The 27,909-nt window shown below is 40.2% G+C and overlaps 1 protein-coding gene across 1 annotated transcript in view; it reads right to left on the bottom strand.

Moving 5' to 3' along the window:
• The window catches only part of RGS17 (regulator of G-protein signaling 17), a 29,112-nt gene extending 1,540 nt beyond the window's left edge, over positions 1 to 27,572 (bottom strand). Inside the window, exons 1-3 of the mRNA XM_010581883.1 lie at positions 27,434 to 27,572; positions 4,971 to 5,060; positions 2,836 to 3,070 (exon numbers count right to left, since the gene is read on the bottom strand). Coding sequence (XP_010580185.1) covers positions 2,836 to 3,070; positions 4,971 to 5,060; positions 27,434 to 27,552 — 444 coding nt within the window. The 5' untranslated portion in view covers positions 27,553 to 27,572. The remainder of the gene's footprint in view (positions 1 to 2,835; positions 3,071 to 4,970; positions 5,061 to 27,433) is intronic.
• Positions 27,573 to 27,909: the final 337 nt, after the last annotated feature.

Genomic DNA, 27,909 nt, shown 5'->3' with positions numbered 1-27,909 from the left:
TCTCACTTACTTTCCATTCGTAATGAACTCCTGTGCCTAGGCAGAAAAGGGCATATTATGCTTGGGATGAATGCACAGATGATTTTAGGATATCCTTTAGAAATTTGAAAGAATGTACAGCTTATCCACAAAATGCTCTAAAACCAGTGAAATTAATGCCTTCTGGATTAAATGAAATGGCAGTAGCAGGAAAGCCCACTGGGGCCAGCAAGGGTTTACTCAGCTAAGGAGAAAAAGGCTAAAACACCGAGTAGAGAAATACCGAGCATAGATCAGTTAAGCTACTATAATTTACACCAGGTTGCAATCTGACCCTACTACTCCGCAACCGTACCAATAGTCATATTGTCCGAAGAAGTGAGTTCAACCCTGGAAAGCTCCACGTACCAAGACACCTTGATATGCGAAGGATGCTACCTCCCTCAGAACATGTGTGGATGCACGAGCTTGTGTATTTATTGTTATATGTGGTGAAGCAAAATCTTTGAAATACAGGCGTACCGAGGAGCAAAACCACATTTTCGTTGTATCTTCAGTACCAACTGTAGAATCTGGCATTGTCGGTTTGTTGGCATATGGGAGTACGTTACTGCCACAGCAGGCAAGCTCCTTCTCCTCCAGTATTTGCTGTGACCTGGCTATGGGTCACAAGGCACGGCTACGATGCAGCCTAACCGCGAGTAAACCGTTGCCTATCCACGCCAGCAAACCGTACCCGTCATTCAAGGGCGCCGTCTCTGCAGAACGCCCACTGTGCCTGCTCCACGCGCGCTCCGTCCCTCCCAGCGCTCATCGCTCCACCCGCCCGCAGCGCCCCGGGGCGCTGGCGCTGGGCTCCCTCACGGGTGGGCAGCGGGGCGGCGCCGGCGGCCGGGAGGGACCGGCTGCCCCCCTCCCCACCCCGGCGCTTGCCGTCCCTTGGGCTGGCACGGCTCTCTGGGCAGCCCCGCAGCCAGCCGAGTTAAGGAATCGGCACTTCTTTCCTGGGCGGTTTTTCAACCGGGGCGTTTTCCCGGTAGAAGTCGTTGTCTAACTACGGTAGCGGTGCGAGCGGACCCGGCTGCCCAGCAGGAATGAACAGGCCGGTGGGGCCGCTCGGCCAGCGACTACCTGCTTTTGGATGCGACAGCGTGCAGCGCTGTAGTGCTCTGGTAGTTCTGAGAAGCGGGGCTGCAGCCATGTGTCTTCAGAATTTATTTGAATAGGTTTCGATCCTAGACCATTGCATTTCTGTAGCACAGAAACGACACGCTAAGGTTTAAGCAGTTCTCCCCCTGACACACATGGGCATGCACATATCTTAGCAAAAAAAGCTCGTGCAGTTAACTAATCGGTTCTTCATTATCAAATACAATAGCTGGGATAAAAAGCTCAACTTTGGCAGGATGGTGGGGGTTTGTGCCGTTGAAGATAGTAAAAGCTAACTGCACTTATAGAATGAAAAAAATTTAATTATGGAACTACTAATTCACATCGTAGTTTTTCAGTGACTCACTAAAGCCAGATGGCAAAACTAGCTGGAATTATTAAAGGTATTTCCTTGCTAAACAGATGAATACAAAGTATCTGTTTGTAATACTAAGGCCTTCTGCCTCAATAACTTCATCACTGAACATGTGATGCTAAATACTTTAGCTCTTTTACCAGAAGATCACACCTGGAATGGGATGCCTGCATGAACAAGAACTTTTCAGCTCCTGTGCCGATCTAAAGCATTGCAAACAGTTCTCGTTTGCCTCAGAAGATTTCCAGTTGCAGGAGCAACTGGATCGATGACATCTGCACACGTCCAATGCATCAAGTTTGTGAGTAGTTTTGTTAAACCCTAAGTCAAATAGCATTTAGTTAGTTTGAATTTTAACTGCTGGTTGACCTTAGCTTAAAAAGACAACTGAGCATTCAGCACATACTTATGTACTAGAGATATTATAAGAAAAACTCATTATTAGCTTGCTGTACTGGCAGTTATCTCACTCCAAAGCAAAAGTATACACTATGGCACAAGAGAAGATAATGGAGCTATAAATTGCTGTGGGCTTCATTCATATGAATGAAGTTGCAAATTATTACTGAATGCAGTGCAGAAGTAAAATGTGGGAAGCAAGGTTCTCCACAGTGAGCATAAATTAGCATAACACCATTGAGTGGAAAGTCAGATGCAATGCACAGACAAGGCAAAGGAGCTAAAGGTACACGATGTGGCCTAAGAAAGGTTCTTCTATAGTGCTGATATATTTACATATCTCTCTATTCCAAAACATGGTGTGATAGGGGATACTTGTTCTTTAGTCCAGGTGAAGAGAATTTCATAATTTGACTATTTCAGATTCAGGGTTGAAGGAAATCTTATATAATTTCCTAGATGTTCTCATACTTTTCATCAGAGTATTTTCTCTGATGGTGGTCTCCATTCCTGGACTCTCACATAGGAATAACCAGTGCAAATTTGGATTTTCTCCCAGACAGCTGTTGCAGCAGATAAATCTATAATGATTCTGATTTAAATTCCTTAATTTGGGTACCTTTTCTCCAGAAATTCATTTGCATTACTTACTTCCCCTCTCTAGCAGGCAGGTAGCATTACTAAAGCAGCATACCTATTTCTCAGCCTTCTCTTACTGGAGTTTCTTGAGTCTTATAGAGAGCTTTGAGTGTTCCGGCCAGCGATGCTAAATGGCCTGGCACCTGTGTCCCTTCCTTTCCTGATTTAATGTCCATACTAAGACTTTCATCTGACAAATCAGGCAGACCTTCAGAGCCCCATCTGGCAATCCAGGGTATAACATTTCTGCTCCAGAATAACAGAAAATGCAAACGTAATGTTTACAGCTTTACCTCTTTTGGTGATAGTATAGAAATGTAATCTTCATATATAAGTCTTGCTTTTTCTTCAATAACTTTCTTGTTCTGTTCCTTCTTTAGATCTTCACAGGCAAGCCAGAAAAGCAGATTCTCCTCACTATACTCTGTTCGAAGAAACTCTCTGAAAAGGTTCCTCCCAGCTGGTGTTTTCATCATCTTGTCAAAATTCTGAGCCCAAGACAAAATTTCATCTGCAGTAGGATTTTGGCTGCAAAAGCAAAGTATCATTACAAATATGCATCTATTTTTGTAACAGTGTTTTCATACATTCATCCAAAAATTCTCCTTTCAACTGCACCGTAGTCCAGAGTGAAAACTGGAAGCAACAAGGCTTCAGCAGTGACAGGGGAATTTTGTTCACTCTCCACTTGTGCATTCATTATCTCGATAGCCCACTAAACGTGTTTAACATTACGAGACATGCACTTGGCTTTCTACAAGTTTTCCACTAGAGTTGTTAGCCATCAGACTCAAAGACAAAATCCCACAACAGCATTGAATTCCTGCCTTTGCAGTTAAAGGAGATGTGATTTCAGGGAGCTGGCAATAGACTCTTTTCCATGAGGGGGTTAGATGACACCTGATGTCCCTGCCTGCTTCTGATGGTGTTTGGCCAATCACTGGCTGCCACACGATTTGGTTCAGGAAGGACAAGAAAAACAAAAGGCTCTTGGCAGCCAAAAGCATACTAATGAGGCCCAACAAAATAGTAATTCAGAGAGCATTTAAATTAGCATATTTCTCTGTGCTTGTACCTAAGGGTTGCTAAGCTTCCCTCTGTTTGGTGCTATTGACCTGAATGATGATCTATTGGCATGAGATGTGACGGACATTGCTGGCAAAACTGGAGAGAGAAGAAATGGGAAAGAGTCCTTATTTCCATTTTCTGAAGGAAACTATTCGTGGATTCTAACAGTGGACACACTGGATAAGTGATCAGAAGACTAACTTGTGTCACTAATCCATTAACGAACTAATGAATAGCTTGAGAAGGTAAGACTCCAAGTTACTTAACAATTAAATATAGTTTCAAACTTAATTCTGAGTGCTTGCCCCCCCTCCCTGATAGGATCCAATACAAGAGCTTTACTAGCTGTTGTTAATAGCTTCCGTGTAATCATGTTGCACAATAACTGACATTTGTCTATATGATTTCCCTTCAAGTCCATTTATCAACTCCTACTCTGCATGCAAGGCAGACTGGATGATGGGAATATATTTGTGATAGCTTTTCGGCAGTCCAAAAGATCTAATGAATGAGAAAGTGTTTAACATTTAAACTATCCAGCAAAATAATTGTAATTTGATCCGAAAAGTATAAACATATGGATTTGAAGGTGAAAAGTCCTCTCTTTGAGGAGAGTGAAAGAACCTGCTGAGGTGGATGGAGCTGACAAGCAACCTGTGCTCCCTCATTTTCTATTGGGAAGCTTTCCTCACTACAGTATTTTGTGGAAATTTCTGACATTGTCCTCTCATAAATGACCTTGAGTAGCAATGAAGACAATGAGTAGTTTGGGTTGCTTTTACCATCAATCATATCCTCTTGAGGTAAGTTTTAATTTACTTTTTATGGGACTAGAGAACTCAAGGCCACTGATAGGTTATCATTTTTCCCAACACAATGGGCCCCAACTTTAGACAGAAGTTCAGACTTCCAATGTCTGTTAGCCTGTTTCTCAAGGTATGTGTTTCCTTAGTTAATTCCAGTGAAACCATAGTCCAAGCTGTTTTATGAAAGGTAGCCATGTTAAAAATCTGACTATGAAGTACACTTGGGCCCCGTTAGTTTTTCTTCTTGTCTCGATAAACAGAAGAAAATGATCCCACAGGTGGCAAAGGCTTCTTATAGAGACCCACAGATCTATGGAACCACCCATGTGCCTCCCATTCCTCCCCACCATTCTCCCCCGCAAATAAGAAACTGTAAGTAAGCCTGGCTTATGAATGTCTCTGCTGGCTTTTCATTGTCAGGACAGATTTTGCTTCCTTTTTTGGAGGAAAAGTAATTAGAAGGACATTCCGGAAGCATAAAAACCAAGGCAATTCTTGATATTAGTTACAGGCAAATTAAAAACATTTCCTAGACAACAGTTTGACCAACTTACCATTCTTCTATGACTTGGATACTCTCCATTTTGGTCGTGTGTGTTGGCCTTCCTGCATTGTCTCCTCTATCTTCATTCCTAACAGTGAGGCTGCAATGTAGTACAACACTTTATTTTGTCTAGAGAAAGTTAATTTAAAACAATGACTATAGTAATGAAAACTTTTAAAATATATAAACCTATGTATAATGTCATTTTTTCACTCTTGCCCCTAAAATTTTGGAGAGGAATTTTTGATAATGACTTCTCCCCTTAATTCTGATGAATATTAATTAACAGTTGCTATTAGCATGTGTAATGTTTTACAGGCTCACAGTTTATCCACTGAAAGATGGACACAAACTTAGAGGCCACTTTTGGAGTGATTTCACTTAGTAAATTGAGCATATTAGTAACAATAAGGGTAGGGGGGATAAGAATATCTGAACCGGACATTGATGAGGCTTTGGTACCCCACCAGTTCTGGATGGTTGTTTATTCTTTATGAACGTTCCCTTTTTTCCCTCCAGGATACGGTGGCAGTAGATGGCTCAGATACAGAACTTAGCGTGTGGCAGCTCCTTATGATTTCCTCCTCTGACCTAAATTTGTTTTTCATTCCAAAAAGTAAAACTTACTGGCCTCTCAACAGAGAGGCATCCATTACCCTCGTATTACCACAAGCAAGGAAAAGAAAGACTTCCTTTACGTAAGGATGTTTTTAATTTTTTTTCTTCTTCTTTTTTGAGGTGGTAACTAGCATCACTTATTTTTCTGTAAATATCTTTTAATTGGATTTGCTTTAGTGGTAGCGACTTCCTCTGTGTGTGCTCTCTATGAATGTTCTGGAACATGGCCTTGCCAGCAAAAACACAATTACCGGTAACTACTGAAATAAAGCACATTTTGAATGGCATAAGTATTCATATAGGAAACCTGGTTCCAATAATTAAACTTAAGAAATGGAATGTAGTAAGGACATGGAGATTTCCCTTTATCATGTGTTCCCTATGTGTCCAATTGAAAGAAAACAAGCAACCGAGCAAAAAATCCCCCCCTCCCAATCCTCATAGAGCTCATATTTTAATATTGAGTGTTCACCGTACAGTGATGCTCTCAGTCATCCTAAGTGGCGATATACAAAAATATGTTGGTAGCAGAAAGCTTCTCCCTCCCCCACTAATCTGAGTAACTTCTGCTCAGCTCTCAGAAAAAATCCCAGCTTCGAGAGATTTTTAGCACAAGTAACCTTTCTTTCTAGCCCCTCTGCATTTATGAGTTTCTTCAACATTTTTCCAAGCCTTTGGCAGAGTTACCAGGTGATCTCAAATACTCTTCTGAAAACGGGAAGTTTAAGCTCCCAGGTAACGCAGAGCACATATTAAGACTTAAACATTACAAAGACGTACACTTTCAAACGAAGCTGTTTGATACTGGTTGCTCCTTCACTTACCTGCCAAGACCTTAGTTCAGGCCCTTGGTCCTGCTTCCCCTGTTACAGCGTAGGAATGCAGCTCCAGTGCTGCTAAGGTGTTAGGCTGTCATCAGCTGCTGCAGGAGAAACAACACATCCTGAACTCTGGGGTTGGCAGGTAAAAAGCCTTTCCGTCTCCTCTGACCTGTTGCTCGTCAGTCTATAGCGGGAGCACCCAGGAAAGCCAACGGGAGTTCCGTATACAGGAGGAGAAAAAAAGGGACCATCCACTTTCTGTCTTGTAATCTTTAAGTCCACACATGTAACTGCGTAGGGTCACCTTGCATCTGGCTGGAGCACAAAGTTGGGGTGAGGGAGAAACAGGGAAGGCACTAAGCTTCTCTCTCTCCCTCCCTCCCTCCCTCCTTTGCAGTCCGTAGGTAGAGCAGCATTTGTCTCCTCTGCTAGGTGCAGAGAACTGAGCGTCCTTTGGTTCCATGGAAGAGTAACGCCATGGAAAGAGGAAACAGCTTGTGAAGTTTGGGAATGTAACGGGATGTTCACCCGAGTCCATCCAAAAGAGAATGAAGCTGCCTGTTTTCTTTCCTCCATCACATGAGCAGCAGCTAAGCTGTACTGAGATAATTTACTTGTCGGGCAGTAGACATCCAAGGTTTGGATGCAGAGTCTTACTGGAAGTAGAATGTGACTCATCTGAGAGCAGTTAATCTACACTGCTAATTTAATTTGATGTCTGGGATCAAATACTCTTTGTTTTTCTCATGCTAAATCTGTGCTAAACTTAGGAAAACCAACATGGGCTGATGAAGGTGGAATACAAGTAGTGAGTGGTGAGTCAGAAAGGGAAACAGGAAAACAGACAAGAAAGCCATGTTGACTTGATTGCACTTGTTTATCAAAGGAGTAATGGATAGGCCCTACGCATTTTGATTTTCTACAGGACTACACCTCAGTAAAAAGTTCAGATGGTGGGCCCAGAACGTAGCGTGCAGTTTTCTGGTATCTATACCAGAGTGACGATGCAAAGTACACACTTGGCCCTAATTCCTTCATCTCACCACTCATAGCTGGAGTTCGATGGCTGAAGTTAGAGTTGCAAAACAGGGAAGACTCTAAAGAAAGAAGTGTTATACCTGGTTGGAACAATTTCTTGAGTTTCGGTATTGTATTTAAAACTGTGCTAAATTTATAATACATCTTGGCCTAAATTCTGCATTATGTTTCTAGTAACAAACACTAGCACTACATTTCAACTTTTATTTATCTACATCTGTCAAGGCTGGAGTTCCATCGGATACATTACTTTTGATATGTTTTTCCTGTGAAAGAAACCATCATTTTTATACAGAAGTACATTCAATATAGACACGTTCTGTTTTCACTCAAGGAACTGGTTGATGTTCGCTTATAAAAAAAATTAAACATTTACACATTTGTGACTGGAAAGCTAATTTAAAAGCAGCCTTTAAATAACGCTGATCACAGTAACACATTGCTACCTTTTACCTCAAATTGACAGCACTGCATTGCTATGTTGTTATCTTCAGTTGAAAATACCCTATCTGTTCACATTTCTCTGTGGAATTCAAGCATCCTCAGCAGGAAAGGCACCCTGTATACCTGGAGTTGGTGTCCTTGATACATTATTCCATCATGGAAGCTAGCTGATTATGTCAGAAAAATTACGCTGTATAGTGTAAAACTAAACAGAATAAAAGTAACAGGATAAAGATTAACAAAATGATCTTACTTAGTTAAGGCTTTAAGAAGAGGAAATTGCTGATACGCCTTATCAAAAAGTAGTTAAATGAAAGGGAGGTGTTCTAGAGAGATATCTGATGTAAGTTAACATATATGGTGCCATTATTATTTATTAGTTGGAGTACATCCATCAGATATCTTTAAAATTTAGAGATGTAAAGTACCCATGATAAAAGCACAACAAAACTACTAATGCCTTAAAAAGAGAGAGTTTGGGGTGTCTGAAGGCTGAGTTTAAGTGGAAAGCACAAGCACTGGTTTGTTTTCTGTTCCTATGGAAGGTTTGTTCTACCTGCTTTTATGCTGATTTTATTGCTTTGGAGAATATGGTAAAAAGTACTTCAGTAAACCCAAGTGGCCTGAGCTCAATGTACCTTTCAAATATATTTTGGGTTCCTGACTTCTACAAAAATGATAGTTTCTTTAACTACTGCAACAGTATTATTATAATTTCTGTTTGGAGTGCATTTCTATTTTGCAACTTCACAGACTTTATAAGTAAAAATGTTAATGACCAGGGACTATTTGAAGAAGTATACAAATTGAACAAACTACCACATATAAGGTTAAACTAGTCAAGGTTCCTAGCTGATGTGTGTTTGGAAGAACTACTGGGATTCAGAAAACCAATCTTTATTTATTTAGCTACTCTTATTCCACTGTTAATATTCATGTTCAGCAATTAAATAATTGTTCTGTTGAGTAATGACTTAGCATGGCACTGCTGCACGGTAAGGTGAAAAAGCCAAGCTAATTGGATAAAATTATCAAGAGAGTTGGACTAATTTAAGGGCAAAAATCTTACTGACTCTTCCTCCAGGTGTTTCCAGCTGGTGGTTTTAGCCTTTTTTTAAAAGTTGCTTAGCATCCCTACTGCTGCACTTGCCTTCTACTGCCATTAAGAAACTGAAAATCATTTAGAGCTTGGACCTGATCTTTCATTCTCTGTATATCCACTAAACAGTCTTTAATTGCTTCCCAAGGGTCAGATTCTCATGTACCAGTAGCCTAAATCTGGTGAATCAGTGAAATTACTCTTATCACTATGGCAAGAAAACTATGCCATTGTGACAGGTCCTAGGATTAATATTCTGCCCATGTATGGCTAACACCAGTTACTATTCACTCAGGTATTTTATCAGTTGATGATGCATGATATGCAGTATATCATCACAGTATTTTGCAATTATGTCTGGCTTTGAAGACAATGTGACAATTAAAGCCTCTTGCCTTAGTGGTGTTTTTTGTGCTGCCGCAAAGATAAGGAGTAGAAATCAAAGCGGGACACTGTGAACTACTTGGTTGTCTATTGGGTTGCCATTCAGGAGATCTGTGCTCAATTCCTACTTCTTGGCTGAAGTTTGCAGATGCTAGGCCCCGCAGAGCAACGATTACATTTTAGGCTGAACCTGTGTATGTCACACAGTAGGGCCACAAGCCCTCTAGCCAGCCCTATAACACAAAAATCTTCCTTATTCCAGCCCAAATGCCACATGAAGTCAGCTGCACATACATAATTTAAAGGCAGGATTTGCTTTTCAGATAAAAATCAAAACTCAGTTAAGATCCCCTGGATAACAGATGTTCTGACATCTTTCTTTCACTGATCTACCCTTTGAAAGAGTGTATCTCACTGGCACCACTCTTCACCCTATGCTACTCCTAGGAATTTTTATTATCATTGAGATAAAAAGAGACAAAATATTTTTAGATCATAGGTCCAAAAGCCAAGAAGTATTTTTTGATGCTTGAATCCAGCTTCCAGTGCAAGCAAGCTACAGGCAGGACTGCCATAACTTAAATAACGGTGATTTAGTGGATGTAGATTAAGTGAAAGCTTTCTTAAAAAAACCCACAACTCCCCCCCCCCCCCCCAAAAAAATGACAAGAGATCAAGATTTAATTGTGATTTTAAAATTCCACTGGTAGATGATGTAAAATGGCCATTCACCTAAAATGTTGACAAACACAGGTTAAATTTACCAAATAGATTCAGATAGGAAATATTTTTTCAAGGTTGTCTGGAGGAGGAAAAGCCCTCCTTTAAACAAGCAAGTTAGTTACTGCACTCATTCAGGATTTAAAACACCCTTCCTGTGGGACTGCAGTGGAGTAGATGTCTTTCAAGCTATTCTGCTGAAGGTATTCCACTTTGGTGAAAATAATAGAATACTCATTACACAAGACAGAAACAGGAGACTCCTAACTTAATGGCAAATCATCCTGTAATAAAGACTTTTAAGCATTTTATATAAAGTACAATATTTTATACATCATTGAGAGGAGAGCCTGAAAACAGGAACATATGATTAGTCATTTTTTCCTGGGGTGAGGGGAAGGTGGTTTTGAAAACTGAGACAAAGATGGGCACCAACCCTACAACTTTCACCACCTGGGTAAATGCCTTTACTCTTCAATACAAAGTGGTTGTGCCCCTGCCTGTCTCTAAGCTCTTTGATTCCTTTACTTTTATTTTAAGTGTCTGGCTTAAAACATGCTGTATGAGCAGAAACATATTTTTCCTGGTTTTAATTGGGATGCAGAAAAAGTGCATGCCAGTATCTTTTTCATTCTTGACTGTGGTTCAGTCTGACCAGACTGTCTTCAATACTGTGGTTCAGCAGTCAGTGACTGAAAAATCAATTGTTTGCACAGCTCTGTTCACAAGTTCATTCCTACATGCTGAGGCAGGCTCTGCTAGAAGTCAGAGATGGATGTGGTCCGTGTATGCTGTATGATAAAGCAACAGACACCTATACCAGCACTTTTTAATTTCTTTTATGAAAGCAGAGATAAAATTTTTTTCTGACACCTTGTTTTTCTGACAGCTGGCGTATTTAAGCCTGATGGCAGCGAAAACTGATCAGGGCTGTGTTTGTTTATGAACAGAGCAGCATGATGGTTTTGCTATGCCGTACAAAGCAATAATAATGAAAAATAACTGCAATATTATCATGATACATTCATAAAGAACAATACAGCTATGTTAATCTCAAAATCACTGACAGTCTAGTCAGTGATGCTATCTCCTATATCTCTTTTAATGGCACAAAAATATGCATCCATGAGAATGAAATGTTACATGAACAGTACTATCCAAGGATAACTTTTTTTTTTTTTTAAGCTGATTAAAGGGTAAAAAACCTGCTTCTATCAAAGTTCAGAAAAGAATTCACTTTTTGTTATGATAAGTGAATAGTGTCCGGAGTAATTACTCTGAGAAAAACTAGAGCTAGAGTCTAGTCTGATTTTTATGAAGAAGCGATGCTTTGCACTAGATATTTTCATAGGCTCAGATAAACTTGCATTATATCCATCAGGCCCCTGGCTCTATTAGAGAGAAAGGGGATGCATCAGCCATCAAAACCATGCATTGTGGTCTCTTATCTCCACCCTCTGAGAATTTACCTCCTTGTAAGAATAGCAAGACAGACTAAAGCACTTAGACTGTTGTAGTAATACCAGCATATGCAAAGCATAGAATTGCAGAGCGAACTTCAGCCAAATTCGTGGCACTAAGGAATTCTAGAGTGGACCCCTGGAAGTCTGCGAGGCCAGCGTAAGTGATGTGCAGTTCCTCCACAGAAAGACGTGAAACAGTAAAAATTGCAAACTTGGTATTTCCCTATGTCTGCATTGGTTGTCTGAGAGAAACTTTGGAGGGGAACGGTGGTCAAGAGCTTTTGGAGTCATTTACTTAAATTGTTCAGAATCTGGTCTTAACTCAGTCAGCACAACATGATATTTTTTGTTCCAAAGAAGAAACAGAACAAAAAAATGTAAAACATTTTTTTTTTAAATTAGTCTCCATCCTGGTTCTTTGATGAGGTAAGATTTACAGATCTTCACTGAATTTATTAAAGAAATGTAGGATGTAAAATTTTATTCTGAAAACAAGGTAGAATTTTAGTGAAAAATAGCTATAACCTTCTCTGAGTAAAAAATGAATTGTCTTGTTCTTAGAACTAAATGATGGAGGTTGTGTTTAGTAGACTGACACAGCAAAGCGGTCTTTTGGGGAAAAGCCAACAATTACCATAAGGCTATAATCAGCCTACTTGGCAGTGTCCACTGAAACTATAAACTCCTTTCAAAAAGTCCAGGTACCTGTGGTGCTAAGTTTCATGAGTGCCAGAGTTACATTTGCCTTAGGTAAAAAGATGGTGCAAGAGACATGTATAATCCAAATTGTTTTTAAAAGAAAAAACCAAACAAGCATAGACTCCAGCTTGGATTCAGCTGTTTTAGAGTGAAAAAAATATGTGCTTGCAAGGAGAATTTATAAACTTGTGGTCTGATCCTGCAAGCCTTACCTCATATAAGAAAAAACCCCAAACAAGTATTTTTTGTTTTGTTTTGTTTTAAATAATGCCAGTATCTGCAGGGTTAGCATCCTGGAGATTTTGTGTTACAGCTAAACCCCCTCCAATATTTCAAAGCTTCAGATGGGGGAAGGAATGTGGAGTGACGAACCTCACAGCTCTTTGCTCAGCTTACACTGTGGTCTCATCATTTTGACCTGTAACCACAAAAGCCACAGTGATAACTGGCCTTTTTTTTTTTTTTCTCATAGGTCACAAAAAGTAAAATTAAAATGAAACAAATGATAAAAACAGATGCTTTGTCTCTTTCAATGGCTAGAAAACATCCAATTTCTTCCCTTCCAATTTTCCTTAGTGGTATTTTTTCCCCTAGAGTCAGTTTGCTATGTTGTAGTGTGGTGTACTTCAGATTTTTTTGCTTTTTTCCATCTCTTTGTTTGAAGAGCATACAGCTGAGAGCATACAGTCTGTAACAGACGGTTGGGCACTTGTGTGTGCCATGAATGTGCTTTCAACTGAACAGCTTAGTGTCTGCTCAGGATCCAGTAATAGTAAATGCAGGCAGACTTCTGGCTCCCATATGTACCTTTCTGCATACCATAAATCCTGTGGGCCAAGGGGGAGCTCAAGGTGGAAATTTTCTGGTCTGATTTTTGCTACCTAGGGTGGGTGCAGAGGCTGTTTCACAGGCCCTTCCACTGGGGTTTTATAGAGAATGCAGCTGACTGGAATGGAGTTTGTGTTCCGCACAGGTTTGACAGTTTAATTTACTTCTGAATTGGATTTTCCACAAAACAGTGTTTGTGGAAAAGTTCAAGATTAATGAAGATTCATAATTTGTTTTCATGGTTTTAAAAATAATTATAATTACATTTTAAGAAGAAATAATCAGTTGTCTTCATTTCATTCATTGTTAGTAACCGTTATTCTAACTAGTCTTTTGTAAGTATTTCTAGTTAATGTAATCAAATAATAGATTTAAATGAAATATTGTGCTTAACTTTAAAAGGCCCTTTAGAAAAATTACATTCTCTCATAGTAGATGTTTTTCCCAGTAAGCTTTCTGATTACAAGGAAAGAGATTTTCTAATAGGAAAACAGTTCATCAGGAAATCCAGCAGCTATAACTCTTGACTTCATGATACCTGGAGTTTATTAGAACCTCATCTCTCAGAGTCCTGCAAAGAGTTAGCAGCCCACCTTTCCCTCAGAATAACGCTTATACTAAGAACTGTGGAGAGAAGCTTGAAGAGCAATGCCTTACAGCACCAAAATCCTAAAGCCCAGCAAAATCTGCATTTGGGTTTTGGATTATTTTGAAGTATCCTCACTTCCCTAAACCAGTCTGGAGGCTTCTAGAAGAGTGGCATTGGCGGTATGTCTGCAGAGCGTGTGAACATAGGAATAAAGAGATGTGGTCAACCCCCTGTGCCCACACACAGGTAGCTTGGCCTGTTCGCTGCCGTGTCTCTGACACCTGCGCTGTAGCAGCAACCCAGGGGCGGCTGAAGGAAATACTGACAATTCCCCTGTCTTTGTTCCATAGTGCTGCTCTTGCAGTGCTATTTAGACTTTTCTGTGTGGAGGAATAGCTTTTATCCCTGTGAAATATTTGAGAGTTTAGAAGGAAATACAGTTAAAAACACTATGGATGAGCAGGGTCCTACCTTTCTTCCTTGTGAAAACCTGGACTAAGATCTGTGAATTCTTTTGTTCAAAGGCTTATGATAACACATCATTGTTCAGAGTTGTGAACTTCCCCGTGAAAAATACGAAACTTCTCAGTTCATCTGAGATTGTATGTTTCTGCCATACTTTGAAGTGGGGGGAGAGCAGGCTGAATTTCTTACTGCTTTTCAATTGCAGCGCTTTCTTAATACTGTGCTGGATTCAGCGTAATTGGTCAAAGTCATTACAGATTCAACTATAAACCATAAAAGAAAAAGGAGATTGGTGGAAATTAAGGTTTAAGATATCTGGAGCATCTCAGGCTATTAAGGTCTAGTCAGTTAAGACATTTAGCTCTGTCCTCCTAGTCTTACTTATGTTGTGCTACTGCTCAGCTTGAGTAAAAGCAGAATTGAACCCAAGTGATCTAGTGCTTACGAGTATAATCATCTCTCTGTTAATGGGAAGTCTTGGCCAAGATTTTGGAGTTTATGTAAGATCATTATATAAGGTTATTAAATTGCATCCCACATGCCACTGTGAAGGTAGATCATCCTTACTGAAATACGAATGCTAAGCTAAAGTAAGTCATAGAAGGACGTGCTCAGTAAAGCAAGTACCTAAAAAGGTTTTAGCAAATCTGCAGTGTTCCCCTCTATTCCCTTTCCTGTATATTTAAAATGGCCTAGATCTAAAATCTGGTAACCTTTTCTGTTCATAAGGGACAGTCGGACTAACTGTCTCCTTTTAAAGCCGAGTTATATCTTCTGCTATATTTTCCATAAAAGTTAAATTCAGTATACATTTGGCAGACAAGTGTTCAAATTTGTCCAAACTCTGCATTTTCCTTTTGGACCCCATGAAGAATTTGAAAGCAAAGCCTTGTAGAATCAAAAATCCCCATGTCAATACATCTTCCATTGTAGATTGCTATTTGCAATGTGATCTTTGATGTAATTTTTATATTGATTATTTCTTCTTTTAGAAAATGTTCAAAAGTGGATTGGTAGTGGGAAAACTAACCTGCTGGAAACCCCCTGACAAAAGGGACATTCTCCTAAGATACCCACAAATATATCCAGAAATGTTCTGCAAACATTTAAGACCTTAGTTTAGTCTTTGCCAAGTTGAACACAGAATCACAGAAACACAGAATCACAGAATGGTTGAGGTTGGAAGGGACAGAGATAATCTTGTCCACCCCCCTGCTCAAGCAGAGCCACCTAGAGCAGGCTGCCTAGGACTGTGTCCAGATGGGTTTTGAATATCTCCAAGGATGGACACTCCACAGCCTTTCTGGGCAACCTGTGCCAGTGCTGGGTCACCCTCACAATAAAAAAGTGTTTCCTGATGTTCAGGGGGAACCTCCTGTACTTCAGTTTGTGCCCATTGCCTCTGGCCCTGTCACTGGGCACCACTGAAAAGAGCCTGGCCCAGAACTGGACACAGTACTCCAGGTGTGGCCACCAGTGCCACAACCAACACATTTACTACAATCATATCTAAAGAAAGACTTTGATTGAAGAATATATTTGGGGGCTAATTAAAAAAATGCAATGATATTTACACTTCAGAAGGACTTCAGGGTAAAGGAGGGAAATGCTCTCAAGGTCAATGCAGGCTAAAATGTACGTGAAAGGAGACTGCTGCTTTTAATGGACAGCCTTGCTGAACTTGCTTTCCTCCTCTGTTCTTGTGTGACTGATTTAAACTACCTAGCTACAGATATTGCAGCTCAGCAGGCATCCAAAGGCAGATGGGAACTACCGGTGTGCACTGTACTTGAACTTCTGAAATAAAGGACAGTATCTCCCTCAAACTTAGACTAGCACTGAGCAAAAGTTGCTACTTTGTGCAAAAGAGGAAAGAACTAGTGATTTAAAGCAATCTGACTTTTCTAAACTCTCCTTTTTCTTAGATATATTTTGTTCCTCTGAAAATCTGTAAGAAAATATGCTTTCTGCTGGATTCTACTTTAAAAAGATTATTTTACTTTTACATAATGATAGCCACACCAGAAGCTATTACAACTTTTGGAAACTTTTAGTCCTTTCTAGGATAAATTTTTGAGACTTCTCTTCTCCGATGTGCAATGTAATTTCTGTATAGGTAAGAAATCCACGGCTTGCCAAATTTTGCTTGCTGATGATTCCTAATGGAGTTACCCTAGCTTTTTTTCATTACCGTAGAGCTAGTTTCTGCTTTAGGCAAGATTCAACTCAAGGGTGTATTTCTCTTGTCAGGTCACCCAACAGATCACTAGTCTGGCTGTCAGCTTCATTCCTTCCTTCAGAATAATATTACCCTTCATATTCCATCTTGTACAATGGATACATCTAATTACTAGACAACCCGCAGTGTCCTTACTCGTGGCTACAGCTATTCTGCAAGCAATTCCTTCATAGACTTGAGACAATTGAAAGTGGCAGTTGTCTAGTGTTCAAAGAAATAGAAATTGTATTCTTTGAAAGGGTAACCAGCTGAATACAAGCGCTCCAATCCACCAGCAAGGCAGCCTAATGGTCTCAATTAATTCTGATAAATGGGCCTAGTCTCAGTTTCTGTAGTGGCTTTTTTTATTATTCTTGGTTTGCAGAGATGAAAATAGCAGCAACAGTAAAGAATTGAGCCTGATTAGGGTCACTCCTTTGATTCCATAGATTTAGTTGTAGTTTCCAAATGCGAATAGATGCCTGGGAACATTCATACTAAATTCACATTTTTTCCTTTTCATAAGATGTTGTAAAGTTCTTCAATTAAAGAGGGCTTTATGTATTTGTAAACTATAATTCCTACCATGATGCTTAGGAACACTGTATTTTATGACATTAGCCTGGACTAAACTAGTTTACGCTTACCCACATTAAAATCAAATAAGATGAGGGATCTTCCACTTAACATCTGTCCAGCTAACAAACAGGATTGAGAAATGCCATGCCAACCAGTGTAAATTACAGGCATCTGTTTTGATGGATGTTAACTGCTGGTTTCCAGATTTTCTGTTAGACATGGCCCTGAGCTGGGAAGCATTTTCAACATGGATGTCAACAGGAACTGAAGATATCCATTGGTCCATAATGGGTGCTCAGCACCCGCCGGTATCAGGTTCTCAATCAGCTACTTCAGAAGAGCCAGAGTTGCCATCTAGACAAATGTATGTGCTATGGAATTATTAAGGGTGACTAGACAAGATTCGCATCTCCTTTGCCTTTCTGCCTCACATAATGAATGTCTGACCCACTTTTCTAGTGAGAGGATCTCCATCTTATAAGTGTTATCTTCTAGGGGTGCAGACTCATTTTCAGGATACATTTTCTCATTTTTTTCTCGTAAAAGCGCTAGACATTTATTCCTGGTTTAACTGACATTTTAAACCGATTTGGAATGATACATGGTTAAAAAATAAACCTTTGTAAGATGGAAATTTTACTGCTAACAGATTTAAGTAGCCTAATTTTTTCCCCTTTTGGCTTGGAATTACAGACTGCATTTATTCTTGCAGATAAAACGGGCTTGGAGAGTTCTCTGGCTCTGAGGCTGACTGGCAGCACGTAGCCCCGGTCCATAAAGCCCATACCCAAAACAGGGTTTCTGCACCTGCGACAGGTCATTGCCTGAGACTGTGCACTTTGGCACTGGCCAAAACTCTGCCAGGGAGTTAACACTTGCCAACAATCTAACTGTACAGCTGATTGCTTGAGCCCATATTAGGCCCTGGCCCTGCTTAGTTTACTAGTATAGACACAGCCAGTGTGTTTAATTTGGATAACATTTTGTTGGTGGTGGTTATGCATGTTAAATATTTAACTTTTTATTATACTCCACGATGAACAAAGTTTGGAGGATTTGCAAGGCCACCTTGGCACCTTTAAAATGACGCCATTTATCAACATGCCTTACTTCAGCTTATATTTCGATCTCAGATCCATTTGACCTTTCACACACTTCTCTATTTCTGTGGTTTTCCACAGACTCCTGAGTTAATGCATCTTTGTGTAAATACATAATTGTCAAATTTGCATACGGAAACAAAAAAGCAGCCCAAACCCTATTGGGGGAGATTTCAAAGGCTCCAAACTCCTAACTGCTGAAAATCACAGCGTAAACTGGACTCAGGCATCCTCAGCGCTCCTGTTTTTTTGTTTTTTAATTTTTGCACAGCAACAGTCAAGCTGTGTGCTGGTGACAGAAAATCTGTCATGACATTATGAATCTTCCTTCAGCCACTGTTCCGCAGACGCCACGCTGAATAGCATTTTGGCACAGGCAGGTGGGAAACAGGCATGAGCGGCGAGGGAGAGCCAAGATGCTGATGCTCTGAAGCAATCCATCTCTTAAACAGCCTCCGAGGAGACATCAAGCTGCTTTACCCCAGTGGAGGTGATTCTGCCATTCCTTTCTCTTTCTCAAGAGTCCCTGAATACACTCTGTGTGCTGTGCCAGGGCAGAATCAAGATCATTTTCTAAAGTTAACTAGATTTAGTCTGCTGTCTCCTTCTAAGGAGCTACTGTCAGCATCTTATGTGCGGCTGAATTAGAATGAGCCTTGTGTAATCCCAAATCCCCTCTGAGCATGTATTTATTCTTCAATTTAGAAGGATTGCAGTTCTGATTTTTTTTATTCCAGTTTTCTTTACAGAATTGTTTGCTTGAAATACGACTATTTTCTGCAGTTAGACTGATGAGGGTTTCTTATGTTAGCAGTATTATACACATAGGAATCTATGCATTTGGTTTGTGAAGCTTCAGAAACATTTATTAAAAATTTGCTAATATATTATGTTTATGTTTTACCCATTCTCTAACCTGCTTTTGATATCACAGATGGGTAAAAATGTCAGTAAACACATAAACCTCCACCTGTTCCTCAGCTGAAATGAATTTTCAAAGTTTAAAATATTAAGGATAAAATCCTGATACTAGGAATGCTTGGCCCAGAGAGCCCAGGGCTGGTTTTGATGATGTTAATGAGGACTCTACCATTGGCTTGTGATTAACGTTAACAGACCAGCTGCACAAGAAGCTAATGCTCCACTCTTCACATTAGACTTCTTTTTTATTATGGGGAGGAACAAGTTTACCTCATATCTTTGAAAATAGAAACATTTATCAGTTTACATGGAGTTACACTCACTTCAGAGCGTTAAAGTTTTTTTCGAACCAGAGTTCTTGGTTGAAAATTAATTTAAAATTATTTATATATGCTGAACGCCTGTGTAGTGTCTTCTGTATCTTTGCGCTTCCACCATGATTTCATGGTAGGCCAGCAGCAACTTAGTGACTACCCCTTTGCAGACACTTGCCAAAATAAATGTACTGTGTAGCTTACAGCTTTCTCCTAGAGAAATGCATGATTTTGATTTACTTTGCATGTGCCACAAAGCAATGAGCTGCCCCAAAGCTGCTTCTGAGTGGCAAATGACCTGTGGAAACCCGTTGCTGCTGTGGGAGTTGGTGGCTTACAGTTCCTGCCCCCGCTCCAAGGCTGCGCAAGACCTTGTGCTTCCACAGGGCTTTGGAGGTAGCTGGCAGGGGACTGAGAAGAAGAAAGGAGGAAGATAAAAGGTGGTGGATGAACTTGGAAGTAGGGATTTCTGGGCCGCTTTTTGATGAGGGGAGATGAGATCTATTTGATTAATTGGAAGAGGGCTCCACAGTGACCAATGCAGGCTCGCATGAGATTTAACAGGTTAACTTTAAGCTTCCTTGAGTCGTTTTTACATTAAGTTTTGCTTTTTGTAAATTTTATTCCTATAGTCCTTTTCGTTTGCCAGTAACAGTTCCTGCATTCACATCTTACTCTTTAGAAGTAGATGCAGGAAAAATTATGGAGAAGCAGTTGACTGCAGTTAGTATACCTGAGACCTCGTCTGGCATACCTTTGCACCTTGTGGCATCATTTACGTAGAAGAAATGCGCTGCCCTTTTTTGAACGGTAATGTTTGACATCTGTTTCACAGGGAGGTGCAGGAAGCAGTCAAAGGTGCCTTTACTCACCACCTCTGGGGCTCTGAGGTAAGCCATGTATTGAATCACATCTGAGGTGCATTTGTGTTCCGGCTCGAGAAGAGAGCAGACTTCCAGGAATTATTAGGCTAACACTGACAATCTGGCCCAGTGTCACAGAAGGGCGCAAGCCCAGAGGTTGGCAAGTCAGGCCGTGATGCCCCGGGAGAGTTGTGTAAACAAGCATGCACAGAGCCACCTGTCCCCAGCCTGCCCTGAGGACCTAAACATCCGTCAAACTCCAGAAAAATCACTTGCCTTGTCCGAATTATAAAGCAGAGAGAGCCTATTAAATGTCAGACCCATTAGGAAGACATGCTTCTCCCCTCTGATTTTTTTAACTTTAGAGATCATCCCTTTCTTTTGCTTTAAAGGGAAAAGAAATGCTTTACTTGGGTATTATTTAATAAGTACTGTTAACATAACTTACAAAAGTATGAAAAAATACTTGACAAGCTATTTATTTTTAGAGTGTCTTCTGCTTGTTTTTCCAAATGCTGAGAACTTAAATTTCTTATTTTAAGTAGCTCAGGGAATCCTGAGAGGCCCATTTCTGAGGACTAAGTATTTAAATCCTTACCCCACATTCACCCCATGGTGCATTCCAGTGGCAACAGGAATGTCTGCCAGGCAGCTTTCTCTCATGGCCTCAGCGCTGAGGGTATGTGGACTTAAAGACAAGGTAATTTAAGACTGAATTTCTAGAATATCACATTCAGTAGCTTGTGTGACAGGTCATATAATGGATTTTATCCAGCTTTAAATTCCACCTGTCAGAAGAACTGGTCCTCCTTTCCTAAGAAGGCACCAGTGCTCCATATCGCACTGTGATGATACAGATGATACTGTCCCATAGATGCACAAAGCACGAGTTCCTGTGCTAGCTAAGCCCACTATCCCTCAGAAGAAATTATTCTCGAGGAAAGAGAGGGACTGTTTTCATCTTTGACCTCTGCAACAGCAAGTGATAAAAACATAAGGAAGTCCTGTGATGTTTTAAAGTATAAAAAGGCTCAGAATGGAACATCTTTTCCCATTAAATATTTTTAAAAATATCACCTTCTATTTCAGTAGAGTACAGTATTCTGCACTAGAGTACAATAACTCCCGATGCACTTTTCCATACTTGCTTTTCTCAGGTGTGATGTTTTGAAAAGGTAAAATGCAGAGACTTGAGTACATCTGTTTCAGATGTGTTGTCCTATGGGTTCAGGGAGGAAAAGAAGAATTAAAAAATTAAGTTTGTAAAAAAAATAAAATTAAAAGCCAAAAATGTTTTTCATAATGAGTGCTTTTGTTTCAAAGATAAAGATTTTCTTTTCTTGATGAAAGCTTTAACAAAATCCTGGAGCCTGGGTGACTCCTTTTGTACCAGCCCACCTCTAGTCTACCCCTAGTATAAAGGTTCTGCTGCAGACAGGCATGGGAAGCAAAATATGGATTTTGTTTTCCACAGATTTCACAACACGTGGCTATGATTTATTGCATTAAATTGTTTTTTTGTTTGTTTCTATCATTTCTTTGCTTCCCTCTCCTCCAAACTTTCTACCATAGTTAAATAAGATAAAGCAGCCACGACTATGACACCTGGGGATTATCTTGCGTAGAGTCATGCAAAGTTTAGACACAATTTTTTGATGACAAACTAACACTGAATACACCAGAAAAAAAATTATTCATCTCAAAATACTAGAGAGGTGGGAAGTGCAAAAAAAAAATTGTTTTGGTTTGTTTTTTTCATATAGAGTACCATGCACACTATCTGTTAGGAGAAGGAAAACGCTGAACTCCACAGAGAAAAAATATTAATATAATTTAAAATCATCCTTAGAACTGTATCTGTCATCTCGTATTCATGGCACAAGTGACAGAAATATCTTCTTGTAGGCCCAAGTCAACTGCTAAACCAATGCAAGGAAAATGTTCCCTTTAATAAAGAAAAATATTTGTGTAACAAGGTCATCAGGAAGACGTTTCAGACGTAACTCACAGCAGTCATAGACAAGTTTAAAGAACTGGAGGAGAGATGTTTCTTGCCAAGAGCAACTCTTGTTTACTGCCAAGCTGGCAAATACCCTATCTTCCTTGGCATCTCTTGGGTGTGGGAAACTAGTCATGGAAGGGTCACAAGAAATCAAATGGCAGGCATAGCTTTTGTACAGGGCACAGCTCGGAGCTGCTGGACATGAGTCCCTTTCCCTCTTCACAAGAGTCTTCAGCAGTTGTTTTAATGGTTCCCTTTAAGGTAAAGGCCTTCCAGCTCGCACATTTGAATGGAGCTACAGAACCAAGTGAAGTTGTGTGATCATCTTCACTTATCCCCTGGAAGCCTTTTCACATCCCACAGACTCCAGTACTGCTAAGGTCTCTTGCAGGGCAGATGTTAGATGCCTTCTGAGCCTTCTGTGTGTGGTAAAAGGAGAGGCATTATCAGGCATGAGTGTCCCACAGCTTTAAAATTCACTGAGCACCTTATGACTCCTGCTCCAGCTGGGAGGCAAAAGAGGAAGCAAAATAAAATTGGCAGAATAGCCAACCTCCCTGTGCTAGTGTCTTGAGAGTTTTTTGAAGAATGTGATTTACAAGTGTTTGCAAGAGAATGACTGGCTCCATGTCTGCTCAAGAAGCTGGAGTAACGGATTGCTAAATAAGGTTGGGGGTGTGAAATAGCAGGCTTCTACCCTTACCTCGCCAAGCTGAGCTCAAAACTGTAAAGCCATAGCACTAAACACTAAATGGGCAGCTCTCTGGAGAAAGTGTAATTGAGGAAATTATAGACTGTCATGTTAGGAGGCTTACTCCAAATTTTGCAACTCTCAGGCTACCCGAGTCACTGAAATTACACCTAGTAAGGAAGCCTTTTCTTCTGTCCTCTCTGGGAATGGTGTTTTGTAGAAGCTTAAGACACAGGGTGAGATTCAGTCCAGCACCTTCGGTACCTGACTGGTGCTTATCTGTTAGATGCTTTAGTGAGACAGTCTTCCTGAAGGAAGCGCCTAAGGTCTGTGTCTGGTCAGTGGAGAGAGGAAGGTCTTATAGAAGTTCTCCAGAGGCATATATCATCTGCCTCTGTGGCAAGTGGACAAGCTTTTCCTGTTGGGAACTTCAGAAGCACTTTATTTTCTCCACTGAGGAGGACTGCCTCCTTCCCTACTGATGCTCAGGCACCAGTTTAGGGCTTAAGCTAGTTAGGCAACATCCTGACCATACCTATTACAATACAATGGCCAACTCAAGGAGCCCGTCTATCTCCATCTTTTCCAATCTGAGCAAACCTTGGTTATCAGCCCTGCCTTGTCCTCGTAAACTGAGCAATTTACTGTCCTGAGAATTACCAGTGTCGATAGATGTACCAGGTCTGGCTGGGATGGAGTTAATATTCTTCATAGCAGCCTATATGGTGCTGTGTTTTGGATTTGTGACCAAAACAGTGTTGATAACACATCAGTGTTTTAGCTGTTTCTGAACAGTGCTTGCACAGCATCAAGGATTTCTCTGTTTCTCATGCTGCCCTGTCAGCGAGCAGGCTGGGGGTGCACAAGGAGTTGGGAGGGGACACAGCCAGGACAGCTGACCCAACTGACCCAAGGGATATTCCATACTGTATGACGCCATGCTCAGCAACACAAGCTGGGGAAGAAGGAGGAAGGAGGGAGGTTCAGAGCTGTACTGTCTGTCTTCCCAAGAAACCGTAACGTGTCATGAAGCCCTGCTTTCCTGGAAATGGCTGAACACCTGCCTGCTGATGGGAATCAGTGAATGAATTCCTTACTTTGCTTTACTTGTGCACACAGCTTTGCTTTATCTATTAAACTATCTTTATCTCAATCCATGAGTTTTGTCACCTTCACCCTTCAGATTTTCTTCCCCATGTTGCTGGGCAGGAGTGAGCGAGTGGCTGTATGGGGCTGAGCTGCCTACCAGGGTTTTCCCACAACAAAGAAGTACTCCAAATATTTGATACGTTTAAGAAAGAATTATTAGAGAAAAAAAAAGTTTGTAATAAGATGTACTGAATAATATTTTGATCTAACTTTTTGCTGTTAATAAGTCTCTATTAGGCAAGGTACCGTTTCCCCAAACAAAGGTGTGAATATTTGCCTATGCTGTTATGCAAACAGAAGACTTAATGTCTATTCTGATTTTAACACAGGGTGGAACAGAAAAAAACAAACATCACATGATACACAAAAGATATTTTTAGAATTCTAATGATTTGTTTGGATATATGATCTACTGAACTCATTCTTCAAACAGATAAAAGTGAAAGCTTCTTACTAAAAGCTGCACACACACACACACACACTCCCCCCCATTTCTATGAATGATGAGGAAGTTGAGGCACTAAGAAGTTAGTGATATAAGAGCTGTCTTCAGTCACCCAGGCTGGTGGAAAAACAGAAGAAAATTCTCCTAATCTTGTTATTGACAGTTAAAGCATTGTCATCACCATTAATGAATCCAGCAACATTTCCAGACAGGTATCTCTTGACAGATTCACATTACTCAAATACAAAGACCTGTGGAACTAGGGAAAGCATGTAATTACATTAGGTCCAGAGAATCTGTTATGATTAGGCTTTCCTGTTACAGAGAACTACCCTAGAGAATTACCTACCTAGGATCCCCTATATAATGGGTGACTAGTAAAGTTTGTTACTTTTTTTTTTTTTGTAATTTTTTTTGGTAGTTTTTTAGAGTACACAACTGAGGCAAGAACAGTAATCCGTACTCTACCTGGAGAGTTCAAATTTACCAAACAAATTTGGCACCGGAACCAATTGCTTCATTTTAACTGAGATTCTGAAACATTTCATATTGCCTTTTTCAAAGTTTTTTCCCATCACTCCTCTAATGGAGTTTCCACTATGGAATCACAGAAGATAAAGCTGGAAAAGACTTACTACATTATCTGCTCTACCTTTTTGATTTTAGAAAACACAAGTGATGTCACTATCCCCTTCGACCCATTCTTTGATTTAATCCTGAAAACTAGCTTAAATTGACAGGATTTCTCTGTGCTCAGTCTAATCTACTTTACCAAAAAAACCCCTCAACCCCCAAAAAACACCAAAAGACAGGATATTAACAGCAAAACCAATTACTAAAGCAGCTGAAGGGACATCCTACATTTTAAAGCAATAATTGCTTTAATTTAGATTTAATACCCATAAGCTGTTCAAATATATAATAGTATTGCATTCTGAGGAGTCGAGGCACTCCAAGGGTCACAAAGTTCATGAAAGCTTCAAAATAGAGTATAGTTGTCAAATAAGACTTCCTGAGCTATAACATGCTTAAAAAATGAAATCAGTTTTCTTTAAGTTTTAGAAATTAGACTGATACTCGTATGGCCATTCATGTTCCAGTATGCAAGGCAAAAGCCAACCCGAGCTGTACATGTAGTCATGGTGGATAATTCTATGAAAACATCATCACAGCGGTTGTTAAAAAGCAAGCAGAGTGCTAGGAATTAATAATAAAAAATCAAGAGCAAACACAAAACAGGGTGCACCTATGTCTTGACTACTGCAACAGATCTAGTCACACATCTCAGACAGAAGATAGCAGAATAGGAAAGGTACACAGAGAGACACAAGGTAGGTGGATAGATAGAAGAGAGTTAAGGATAAACCATGGTCTGCCTCAGTTTCGTATCACAGAGATTAAAATAGAGCAGACTATGGAAGAAAAGACAGCTGAAGGGGGATATGAGAGAGCTCCATCATCCTAGGAACAATTATTCGCTGTTCTTCACAATCATAAGACCAAGGAGGCATCAGATGAAAGTAACTTCTCATAGGGTAAAAAAATAAAAGGGAGTAATAGTTCACAGAGTGCACAGGTCTGATGTAGAATTTATTGCTACAGGAAACTCCGGATGCCAAAAGTTTAGATGAGTTCAGGAAGTCGCTTCAGAAAATGGTTTGACAAATTAATGAAAGAAAATTCCACCAAGGGCCATAAAACACACAGAAATAACCTCCTGGCCAGGAAGTCCCTAAGTTGCAGATTGCCAGTTGTGAGGAGTTTTGCTGTGGGTAAACTGAGGAGGTGCATGTCCACTTGTTTTATCCTTTCCCTGTGGCATCTGCTACAGGTCACTTCCTGAAATTGGATCCTGAGCTAAATGAACCTCTGCTCTGTAACAGTATAGCTAATCTTACATTGTGCCCTTGTCACAAAGCAGAGATAACAGTGGCAAAACATCCTCCCTTTTCTTCCCATTTAATACACTTGCACCTCTTTGCTGTATGGCTTGAACACATTGCAAAGTAACTTCGTAAAAGCATGAGCTCTCGCTCAGCCTTGCTCCAAATATCCTCTGCCTCCAGGTGAAACTGGAAGTAAGAGCCAAGGCAGGTCCACCCTGGTACTGCCTCCAGGATGTGGCATCTTGGAAAAAGCTGTCCCATTTGATGCCAGGTACACACATGTTGGCATGTATTTTTAAATATATTGGGGGCAAATAGCCTCAGATTAGATTGGGTCCACATGGCTGATTCAAGTGAAAATAACACAGATACACAGAGGAATGGTCACTCCAAAAAGACTGAACTGTGTATGTAACAGGATGCACAGGCTTCGAACAGTACTGCATGTCAATTACTTCATATTTCAGCACTAACTGTGTTCATGAAAATAAGAAATAAAGACCTGATACCTCTCAAGACACTGAGAATTTAAAGCTCTTTCTGATACTGGTTTTAATTCTTTGACTTTCCAAGTGAACTCTTTGGTTAGGAAGAGACAAGCAGCCACAATTTTTGAGCCTATTTTCCACTAAAATTACTCCACACCAGTTAAAAGATATAATGGAATTTAAGGCTTGTGTTTTCAGATTTACAGAATATATATTATTCAACAACTAATTAGTAAACCAGGCCACCATATATTCACATTTACGACCATCTCCCTTTTACCCTCCTGAATGCAGAGAACTGCAATATCAAAAGTACAAGCAGAAAAAAAAAGTTTTGAATGCAAATTATAAAACGTTCAGTATCAAGTCTCTCATTCACACATACTAGTTTTACAACTGAAATTTCCTCATTTAGTTATGGTTTAAGTAGGGTAAATATAGCTTGAATTTACTATTCTCTCCTCTTCCCCCTCACAAGATGTCCAACCAAATCAGGGAATTGTTTAATCAAATTTTTAAGTGAAATGTTAAATTGTGCCTCTTGGCAGCAGTCCTCTCCCACAAGTTTGCATGTTCCCAGTGCTTAGCACTTTCCATTCTCATCGTTTACCTGTGGTGGATATGGAACCGAATATACTACAGGACATACCATGAACAGCTGCAGCAACAGCACCAACAAAAGCAACATGTGTTGTTGGGCCTTTGGTTTCCAGGTGCTTGAGACACAGCTGATGTTCCTTCATTTTGTGACTGCTGCCTCTTTCTCATTTCAGCTACTTCAGTGCCCAAGTGGCTATAAGAACACAGACATAAGAGATGTACAGAATTACTACAGGCCGTCATAAAGTACATTCACATTTCTACAGCAATCTGATTCTACTGACTCTCACAGCTCATGGCAACAAAAGCACGTGGCCATCAACTGTGCTGGCCAAGTAATAGTTCTATTGTGTTAAAAGCAGTTTCCAGAAGACCGCGTTTTAGTGACACGCTTATGCTACAGTGCCATTGAATCACATCTATTCTTATCGCTTTGGCTGGGCTAAAAGAACTGTTTATTACCCTTTTGAACAGCAAGCTACACAGCTTGTGTAGCACTTGGTAAAGACTGAGTTGTTCCTTACC

Source organism: Haliaeetus leucocephalus, unplaced genomic scaffold, assembly GCF_000737465.1.
Source record: "Haliaeetus leucocephalus isolate CR32 unplaced genomic scaffold, Haliaeetus_leucocephalus-4.0 Scaffold819, whole genome shotgun sequence".
In the NCBI taxonomy this organism is placed as follows: Eukaryota; Metazoa; Chordata; class Aves; order Accipitriformes; family Accipitridae; genus Haliaeetus; species Haliaeetus leucocephalus.
The sequence above is the reverse complement of the archived record's forward strand: the minus strand, read 5'-3'. Positions and strand labels throughout refer to the sequence as shown.